The sequence below is a fragment of the Alosa sapidissima genome, chromosome 4 (genome assembly GCF_018492685.1).
Source record: "Alosa sapidissima isolate fAloSap1 chromosome 4, fAloSap1.pri, whole genome shotgun sequence".
Lineage (NCBI taxonomy): Eukaryota > Metazoa > Chordata > Actinopteri > Clupeiformes > Clupeidae > Alosa > Alosa sapidissima.
This window is the reverse complement of record NC_055960.1, coordinates 39,714,789-39,726,001: the sequence shown is the minus strand read 5'-3', so window position 1 is coordinate 39,726,001 and position 11,213 is coordinate 39,714,789. Positions and strand designations below refer to the sequence as shown.

At 42.2% G+C, this 11,213-nt stretch overlaps 1 protein-coding gene across 2 annotated transcripts in view; it reads right to left on the bottom strand.

The window, feature by feature from the left end:
- mst1rb (macrophage stimulating 1 receptor b) overlaps positions 1–11,213 on the bottom strand; it is a 72,136-nt gene that overhangs the window by 35,986 nt on the left and 24,937 nt on the right. For both annotated transcript variants that reach the window (XR_006031093.1, XM_042088560.1), the window contains exons 8-11: positions 9,551–9,730; positions 8,291–8,390; positions 2,148–2,366; positions 1–64 (exon numbers count right to left, since the gene is read on the bottom strand). The exon at positions 1–64 is cut by the window's left edge and continues 83 nt beyond it. Coding sequence is in view for 1 of the 2 variants with exons in the window: in XM_042088560.1 (XP_041944494.1) it covers positions 1–64; positions 2,148–2,366; positions 8,291–8,390; positions 9,551–9,730 (563 nt within the window). In the remaining variant the exon portion in view is untranslated. The remainder of the gene's footprint in view (positions 65–2,147; positions 2,367–8,290; positions 8,391–9,550; positions 9,731–11,213) is intronic.

The following is an 11,213-nucleotide window of genomic DNA, read 5'->3' as shown; positions in this document are numbered from 1 at the left end:
AGTCCACTCCGCCCACCGTCATTGTGATGGTCATGCAGGAATTTACATGGTTGAGCTTTTGGTGCTGTTCAGCAAACAAACAAACAAACAATAATAACAATAAACATTTCCCTCTGGATCAATAAAGTGTCAAATTAATCTCATCTAATCAACAGTTTGATCAACAAAGTGTCTAATTAATCTCATCTAATCAACAGCTGGATCAATAAAGTGTCTAATTAATCTCATCTAATCAACAGCTGGATCAATAAAGTGTCTAATTAATCTCATCTAATCAACAGCTGGATCAATAAAGTGTCTAATTAATCTCATCTAATCAACAGCTGGATCAATAAAGTGTCTAATTAATCTCATCTAATCAACAGCTGGATCAATAAAGTGTCTAAATACAGTTTTTCTCGATTGCTTTGATGCACTTTAATGAAACTGGGATCCACTTGGCCTTGAGCTCCGCCTTCTTAGCACAGCAGAAGTCATCTCTTGCAAATGATTTAACACACACACACACACACACACACACACAGCAGAAGTCATCTCTTGCAAATGATTTAACACACACACACACACACAGCAGAAGTCATCTCTTGCAAATGATTAAACACACACACACACACACACACACACACACACACACACAGCAGAAGTCATCTCTTGCAAATGATTTAACACACACACACACACACACACACACAGCAGAAGTCATCTCTTGCAAATGATTTAACACACACACACACACACACACACACAGCAGAAGTCATCTCTTGCAAATGATTTAACACACACACACACACACACACACACACAGCAGAAGTCATCTCTTGCAAATGATTAAACACACACACACACACACACACACACACACACACACAGCAGAAGTCATCTCTTGCAAATGATTTAACACACACACACACACACACACACACACAGCAGAAGTCATCTCTTGCAAATGATTAAACACACACACACACACACACACACACACACACACACACAGCAGAAGTATCTCTTGCAAATTATTTAACACACCCACACATACACACACACACACACAGCAGAAGTCATCTCTTGCAAATGATTTAACACCTTTTCATTGGTTTAACTCATGTTTCACATCCTTTTTCAAAACATTCAATACAGTTTTCATACATAGACTCCAAACTCCATTGGATTAACTGTGTGTAACAAATGGAAAACATTTATCCACAGCTAACAGATATTGCTTGCAAACTTATGAACTTGTAATGTCAATGTGTGAATCTCCTTTGCACAATTCTTCAATCAGCAATTGTTCATTATCCATAAGAGATACAATGTCTGTTCCATGTTGCTATTTGCAAGTATGGAGGACATGTAGAGAAAGTACTGTATTGCCTCTTTGGTGAAAAAAAAGCTGACATGTCCAGGTGTTTACTGTAGGTCTATTTCAATGAAAAATATCAAGGTGTAGTTCTGTGTATGAAATGTGTCCAGGTGATTACTGTAGGTCCTAGATGTCAATGTAGTTACATCTTGGGAGGAATGAAAACAATTCATTTTTATTTAATACATTTTGTCATTCCATAGTTTTTCTGATATCAGAAAAATGAGAAGAAATGGCACAGACATTCAGGATGAAACTCCTCATTTTGAGAGTGGTGTTTTGCATTTTGTTGGACAGTGTGTAATGATTGATTGAAAGTGAACAGTGATTTGACAACAAGTTGTGTTGCTTGATGGCAAAATCTGCTTTTGCTGTGTGTTTTAAATGTTTTGAGAGTGTTGTCTTTTGCAGGCAAAGTGTGTCATTTTGACCATGAGTGCCACTGTGTGTTAACTGTTGTTAATGTGGACTGTTGACTGTTGCATCAAAGCAATCAAGAAAAACTGTAATCTAATCAACAAGCATGTCCCCCCCACTTACATGATGACCCTGCGATGATAATCCCTCCCCTGAGGTGATAACTCGACCTCTGAGGTGATACACCCCCCCCCCCCCCCGAGATGATAACCCCTCCCCTGAGACGATAACCCCTCCCCTGTAGTGATAACTCCTTCCCCTGAGAGGTTAACTCCACCCCTGAGGTGATAACACACCCCCCCCCCCCGCAAGATGATAACCCCCCCTTGAGGTGATAACTCCACCCCTGAGATGATAACCCCTCACTCACATGCAGGGAGACCTCGTCCAGGCCAGGGTACAGGCGCAGGATGTGGCCCTCGGTCTCGAAGGGGATGGGGCTGCCGTACGGGTGGTAGTGGAAGTCTCCCCTCCAAAGCCCGCGGGCTCCATCCATGTCAAGGGTCAGCTCGCCCGACTCCGACTCGTCATGCGGAAACTCTGGTGTCACACACTCCATCTGCGTTGGCTGTGCCTTACCCAGACACTCCTTAGCAAAACACACACACACACACACACACATATACATTTTTTTGTTCAGCAGACGCTTTTATCCAAAGTATCCCAATATACACACCCCACCACTTAAGTTGAAATGCTCAAGGGCCATCATTGCCGGAGCAACTCAGGGTTAAGTGCTCAAGGGCCATCGTTGCCGGAGCAACTCAGGGTTAAGTGCTCAAGGGCACAACGGTGGAAGGTGGGGATTGAACCCACAACTTTACAGGCTACTGTATGCTAGCCCAGCTCCTTAGCCACTATGCTATCACTGCACATACACACACACACACACACACACACACACACACACACACACACACACACAATCCACCTGTGGTGAAGTAGGTTATTGAGATGTTACTATAGCTGTTACTACTGGAGCTGGACCTATCTAGCGTATGCAGCTATGCTTCACATCAGGGTAGACCTAGCGTATGCAGCTCTGCTAAGGGTAGACCTAGCATATGCAGCTATGCTTCACATCAGGGTAGACCTAGCTAGCGTATGCAGCTATGCTAAGGGTAGACCTAGCGTATGCAGCTATGCTTCACATAAGGGTAGACCTAGCGTATGCAGCTATGCTAAGGGTAGACCTAGCTAGCGTGTGCTAGCGTATTTGGGCATTTGTGGGCGTTTTTGGGCATTTGTGGGCGTTTAAGGGCGTTTGAGGGCATTTGTGGGCGTTTCAGGGCATTTGAGGGTATTTGTGGGCATTTAAGGGCATTTGTGGGCATTTGAGGGTACGCCATGCTGTTGGAGGTGCAAACAAACGTTGTATCACCATGGAGATCACATAGTAAGGAGCTGGCTCAAGGGTTATAAAAGTATTTTAGCATGTTCATTTGTATAATGAGGGCACCGTTTTAATAGCCATCCATGTGTGTTCTCTTCTGGCTCCTTGGCTATCATTTTCGTAACTACAACAAGCTATAATGTCTTTAGAATACTAATTCTAATGGAGCCTTCACATGCTATGGTAATTATGGTATACCAAAAGCCGACGTGGAAAATGCACATGAACACCCCGTCATGTGGTATTTTTTACTGGGCAGCTCGTAGAATATTTTGATGCACGAGTTGCTGAGATGAGATATCCTTGGAACTTTTCAAAATGATTAGCCTAGTAGCTATGCTTCACATCAGGGTAGACCTAGCGTATGCAGCTATGCTAAGGGTAGACCTAGCGTATGCAGCTATGCTTCACATAAGGGTAGACCTAGCTAGCGTATGCAGCTATGCTAAGGGTAGACCTAGCATATGCAGCTATGCTAAGGGTAGACCTAGCTAGCGTATGCAGCTATGCTTCACATTAGTGATGTAACGGTACACAGAAGTCATGGTTCGGTTCATACCTCGGTTCGGACATCACGGTTCGGTACGAGTTCGGTACAATGGAGGGAAAAGCAAAACCAAAAATGCAGAATTTTTTTTTTTATTATTGTGCATGTATCAGGCTGTACCACCTAGTGTCATACAGTCTCTTCCCTGAGCTATCTGCAACAGCCTGAAGTGTGTAAGATGTAGGGTAAACAGTACAATAAGTACCCAGACTCCATCTGTAAGTTGTAAACAAAATAAGACAATCAGCTATAAAACTTAAAATAGGCCTAAAGCATCTCTTATTTCTGAAAGTGCAAATTACATAGAATAATGATTTTTAAAAATCCACTTAAGCAAGACCTTCAACATCTGTGTTTAGTTGTATATGGAAGGGTCTACAATTTGCCTCAATATTTTTCAGTGTGTGTAGAGTAATAATCTAGTCTACTAACTGTGAAAATATCACACTATTTTGCATTCTTTTAAAAAACGAAATTGCTCCTTTCATTTCATAAACAGACTACAACTAGAAGTCACATGACTTTGCCCTTCGACGTTAACTCACCGTAGCATGTTGTTTATTAGCCTGGTTAGCGTTGACACTTACTGTCTATGCACTTAACACTACCAGCTCCTCATGTGAGAAGTTACAAGTTACCCCAACATAAAGGTAATTACCACGCGATTTACATGGCTTTCTGTCTGTGATTGGTAGCCTACATCATCTGGGTGATTGCTTCGAACATGTGTAGCATTCCACTCACATACCCAACAACTGCTGAACAACGCCGACACACAGTTTTTTTATCCACCACTCTCTCGCCTGTACTACTGTAACTGAAGTTCTCAAACTTGCGAAGAGACCAGCGGATCCTCTAATGTGTGTCGCCACCTTAGTGCTAATAATAATAATAATAAAAAGCTTTATTTGTATAGCACCTTTCATACACAGAATGCAGCTCAAAGTGCTTTACATTTGAAGCATGTAACACAATAATAGTCAGTCAGTCATTATCAATCACTTTTCTTTGCTGTTTATGATCTACTCAGCAACATATCAAAAATATAGAAAATGACATGTCATAAGACTGGCAGCCTTAACCCTCTTACCCCCCACAAGCACGCCATATGGCAACTGTGGCAAGGAAAAACTCCCATATTCCAGGAAGAAACCTTGAGCAGAACCTGACTTAATAGGGGGAGCCCATCTGCTTCTGGCTGGCTGCGCCCTCCAATAGTAGCAGATGTAGAATAATCTGAAAATGTAGTCTACAGGATAAGATGAGTTAACTAAAAGCTTTCCTGTACAGGTATGTTTTCAGATGTTTTTTAAAAATATTTACTGAACTCGCCTGCTTGATGTACAGAGGCAGGGTGTTCCATAGTTTGGGGGCATAATGGATAAACGCAGCTTCTCCACTTTGTTTGAGGAGCACTTTGGGTACGATTAAAAGATTTGAATTGGATGATCTAAGTTTCCTTTGTGGTTGATAAGATATTAAAAGCTCAGAGATATATGAAGGTGCTATGCCATTCAGAGCTTTGTAAGTAATTAACATAACCTTAAAATCAATTCTATAGGAAATAGGGAGCCAGTGCAGTTCAGCCAACACAGGGGTGATGTGTTCTCTCTTCTTAGTCTTAGTTAAAAGTCTAGCCGCAGAGTTCTGTATGAGTGCCAATTTCTTTAGATGTTTTTTGGGAAGACCAGTGAAAAGTGCATTGCAGTAGTCTAACCTGCTAGTGATAAAGGCGTGAATTAGTTTTTCTGCATCTTGTTGAGTTAAAAAGGGCCGCACTTTGGCAATGTTTCTCAAGTGGAAATAGGCTGTCTGAGTAACTTTACTGATATGGGGCTTAAAACTTAACTCTGCATCTAGGATGACACCGAGGCTTGTTACTTTTGATTTGACCTGGTGTGCCAAGTTCCCCAAATTACTAAGAATAATATCTCGCTTTAGTTTTGGTCCAACCAGAAGTACCTCTGTTTTGTCATCATTTAGTTTCAAAAAGTTTTTGCTCATCCACTGATTAATGGAGGTTAGGCATGCAGTGAGGGAGCAAAGGCCATCTGGGTTAGTTGGCTCCACAGAGATATACAATTGGGTATCATCTGCGTAGCTGTGGAAGTTTACATTATGCTGACTTATGACGTTTCCCAATGGAAGCATATATAGAGAAAATAGCAGGGGACCAAGGCAGCTCCCCTGGGCCACACCAAAAGCCAAGTCATGTTTTTCAGATACATGATCTCCTAGACTGATATAAAAATCTCTGCCAGTAATGTAGGTTTGAAACCAGTTTAGAGCATTATCAGAGAGACCCACCCACTTCGCAAGGCGGTGAATTAGGATGCTATGATCAATGGTGTCAAATGCCGCTAATAGTGCTACTATCTCTGACTGACTGACTCGACCAACGACCTGACAAAAAAAACATAGGCACTAATCAGAGCTTCAGAGCTAAGGCGAGGCTACAGATTAGCATTAGGTGTCGCTAAAGAACTCCCGTAACTCTCGCTACTTAACAGTAATTGCGTATGACATTAATTAATACGCACACGAGTTTTATGTTTTTTTATACCGTGTATTCTCCGTGTAAATCCGTGTCATGCACCGAACCGTGACGCCCGTACCGTTTCGGTTCAATACGAATACATGAACCGTTACACCCCTACTTCACATCAGGGTAGACCTAGCGTATGCAGCTATGCTAAGGGTAGACCTAGCGTATGCAGCTATGCTAAGGGTAGACCTAGCTAGGGTATGCAGCTATGCTTTACATCAGGGTAGACCTAGCGTATGCAGCTATGGTAAGGGTAGACCTAGCATATGCAGCTATGCTAAGGGTAGACCTAGCTAGGGTATGCAGCTATGCTTTACATCAGGGTAGACCTAGCGTATGCAGCTATGCTAAGGGTAGACCTAGCGTATGCAGTGAGCTCCCTGCTACAATGGCGGCGCTCGGGGAGCAGTGAGGGGTTAGGTGCCTTGCTCAAGGGCACTTCAGCCGCGGCCCACTGGTCGGGGCTTGAACCGGCAACCCTCCGGTTACAAGTCCAGAGTGCTAACCAGTGGGCCACGGCTAGAGGGGTAGACCTAGCTAGCGTATGCAGCTATGCTAAGGGTAGACCTAGCGTATGCAGCTATGCTAAGGGTAGACCTAGCGTATGCAGCTATGCTTCACATCAGGGTAGACCTAGCGTATGCAGCTATGCTTCACATAAGGGTAGACCTAGCGTATGCAGCTATGTTTCACATAAGGGTGGACCTAGCTAGCGTATGCAACTATGCATCACATCAGGGTAGACCTAGCGTATGCAGCTATGCTAAGGGTAGACCTAGCGTATGCAGCTATGCTTCACATCAGGGTAGACCTAGCGTATGCAGCTATGTTTCACATAAGGGTAGACCTAGCGTATGCAGCTATGCTAAGGGACCTAGCGTATGCAGCTATTCTTCACATCAGGGTAGACCTAGCGTATGCACGCAGCTATGCTTCACATCAGGGTAGACCTAGCGTATGCAGCTATGATTCACATCAGGGTAGACCTAGCGTATGCAGCTATGCTTCACATAAGGGTAGACCTAGCGTATGCAGCTATGCTAAGGGTATACCTAGCGTATGCAGCTAAAACAGAAATACTAGCTCTAGTAGCTCTATTAACTTCATGATCTAGAAAATATACAGCATATTATTTACCGTTTGAGTTTTGATAAATCATCTTCTTGCTGTAGCAGATGAATTAAGCAATCTAAAATTGTTTTACCCAAATAACAGGTCCGGATCTGTGAGTCCATCTTTCATTTCCCTACAGTACGACAACAAAAGCTCTTGAACACAACACACTGGTAAATACCAGTTCACAAATAGAAAATATCATCTTTTCCATAGCATGTGAAGGCTACATAAAACTGATAGTTCCGGTCCTTGATTGTGATTGGCTGAATCACATTCGATGCCATTGTAAAATGCAGCATAAACATACACCTTAACCGCATTTTATTCTATATTACTACGCTACCATAACTTTATACAAAAGTTTAAGTAGCTGCATCTCAACGTTGCTTGGCAACCATTCAGATAGAAGAAATATATTTCTTGGTGAAAGAATGATTATCTATGAATAAATCATACATTTCTCGTTGCTGTGCCTTTATTTTATTAAATCTTGCCAGATATGTAGTAACAGTTTTAGAAAAGCAATAAGCCACTCGTGTCCATAGGTTACACTGAATTTACAACAGCTAAGGGGCGTTTTAGGCACTCCGCTAGCACGTCGTGCCTAACAACTCCTCTAGCACGCCGTGCCTAACGGCCCTTAGCTGTTGTAAATTTAGTGTAACCTACGACCTCTCGGGGCTTATTGCTTAAATATGTCGGAGGTGCCAAATGTTGAGTTACTCCAGTCTAGATTTTTTGACGTTAATTACTCCTATGATATATTGCTATTGTCTATCCAAAGTAAGCCTGTTTTAAAGTTAACTGATGGTCAAATCAACCAAAACTCTGCACCTCCAAGTGGTCTGTGACGTAGGCTTGTGTGAAAGAATGGAAACTGGGCTCAGGTGAGACAGGTGATTGAAGTCTTACTATGGAAACTGGCTTCAGGTGGATCTCGTTGGGCTTGAAGTGGATGATGGTGCGGTACACAGAATCCAGATTTTGTCCTTCAATAGTGATTCTGGAACCACTGATGATGAAAACAACCATCACACATGAACATCACCGAATATGACCACACATAAACAACATCACACATGCACATCACCGAATATCACCTCACATAAACAACATCACACATACACACACACTCACACATAAACATCATTGAACATCACCACACATAAACAACATCACACATGCACATCACCGAATATCACCACACATAAACAACATCACACATGCACATCACCGAATATCGCCTCACATAAACAACATCACACATACACACACACTCACACATAAACAACATCACACATGCACATCACCGAATATCGCCTCACATAAACAACATCACACATACACACACACTCACACATAAACAACATCACACATGAACAACATCACCGAATATCCCCACACATAAACAACATCACACATAAACAACATCACACATGCACATCACCGAATATCACCACACATAAACAACATCACACATAAACAACCATCACACATAAACAACATCACACATAAACCAACATCACACATGCACATCACCGAATATCCGCACACATAAACAACATCACACGTAAACAACACCACACATAAACAACATCACACATGAACACCACCACACATAAACATCACACATAAACAACACAAACAACATCACACATAAACAACATCACATAAACAACATCACACATGAATAACATCACACACTGACACCACTCTGGTTTACACTCACAAACACATCTCACACACACATATCACACACACACATCTCACACACTCATATCACACACACATCTCACACACACACACACACACATATCACACACACATATCACACACACACATCCCACACTCATCTCACACACACATCTCACATACACATATCACGCACACATCTCACACACACATCACACACACATCTCACACACATATCTCACACACACACATCACACACACACATATCAGACACATATCACACACACACATATCACACACACATATCACACACACACACATCACACACACATATCACACACACACACATCTAACATCTCACACACACATATCACACATACATCACACACACACATCACACACACATATCACACACACACACACACATCACACACACATATCACACACACAGGTCTCCAGACGGGACACGGTCAGTCTTACCGATCGAAGCTGCAGTCCGGTCGGACGTCGGTGATCTGGGGCGTCTCCTTGTAGCGAAAGATCTTGGTGGTCTGGACGTGCGACTTATCGATGTAGACGCGCAGGACCACGTCCCGCACCTCACTGACCGGCTGGGACACACACACGATGGACCACACGTTCTCCCCAACCGCAAACACACTGCAAACACACACACACACACACACACGATGGACCACACGTTCTCCCCAACCGCAAACACACTGCAAACACACACACACACACACACACGATGGACCACACATTCTCCCCAACCGCAAACACACACACACGATGGACCACACATTCTCCCCAACCGCAAACACACTGCAAACACACACACACGATGGACCACACGTTCTCCCCAACCGCAAACACACTGCAATGTGTGAGAGAAAGCAGAGTCTGACACACATATCACACACACACACATATAACACACACGCATATCACACACACACACATCTCACACACATATCACACACACACACACACATATCACACACACACAAACATATCACCAGAGGTGGAAAGTAACAAAATACATTTACTCACTTTACTGTATTGAGTATTTTTTCTGTGTATTTTGTATTTTTGAAGTAGTTTATAAAATCAGTATTTTAAATTTTACTTGATTACATTTTGAGCGAAGTATTGTACTTCGCTACATCAAAAATCCCATCCGTTACTTGAGTAAAAAAAAAAGTTAAGACTAACGAAAACAGAAAGGGAGAGAAAAGAAATCGCGCCCTAAACCACTAGCCTAGTGACAATGATCAGCATGTAGCCTACAACAGGACATGAATCAAGCTGGCGCCATGCAGTCTTTCTGAAAGTGATGGGAGATGGAGCTGGATCACGAAATGCATCAGATTACATGTGTAGCCTAACCTATGAAAGTGTATTTTCCGCTATTTCAATGGGTTGTCTCAGTTAGCACTAATGATAGCGGAGATATTCAAGCAAACACCATGGGATTTCGTGTTTTGACGTTTGTGCTCACCTTTCTTTGGAAAGAAGTTTATTAGCAGTTGTTTCCCCTCATTTTGATGTCTCTCTTTTTAATAACCTGACTTGGCTTTCTTGGAGAAAGACATTGCACCAGCAGCACAACAATTAGCGGTCCACTACTAGCGATGCTCAACTAAATAAACAAAAGATAGACTACCTTATGAATCGTGCAGGCGGACTAAACCATTTAGCTCTTTAGCAAGGGAGAGTGAGAGTGACCTTTTTCACTGTTTTGTATACAAAATCCAGTCAGTCAAACTTTAAATTTCGTCTGACATTCATTTTGACATTTAATTTGGAAGTTAAAATATTCAGGTAAAATAAATATATGGTGGACATATAGTCATATATATTTTCAGTAATTAGCTTAAACTTCCAGTGAGTCTATTCGAAATTTTCACCACACATTATATTAACACACATATAAAAAATCCAAAACATAAGAGTTATGTGTATTAAAGTGGAATGACACAGGAAAAAAGTATTGAGCGTGCCTACTGAAATTTCTTCAATACTTTGTAGAAAAGCCTTTAGACAGCTTCAAGACATTTCCTGTATGACAAAAGGTATTAGTCACAGTATCAGGTGTGATTTTGGTCCATTGTTCTAAACAGATTCCAGGGGTCCCTCTTGT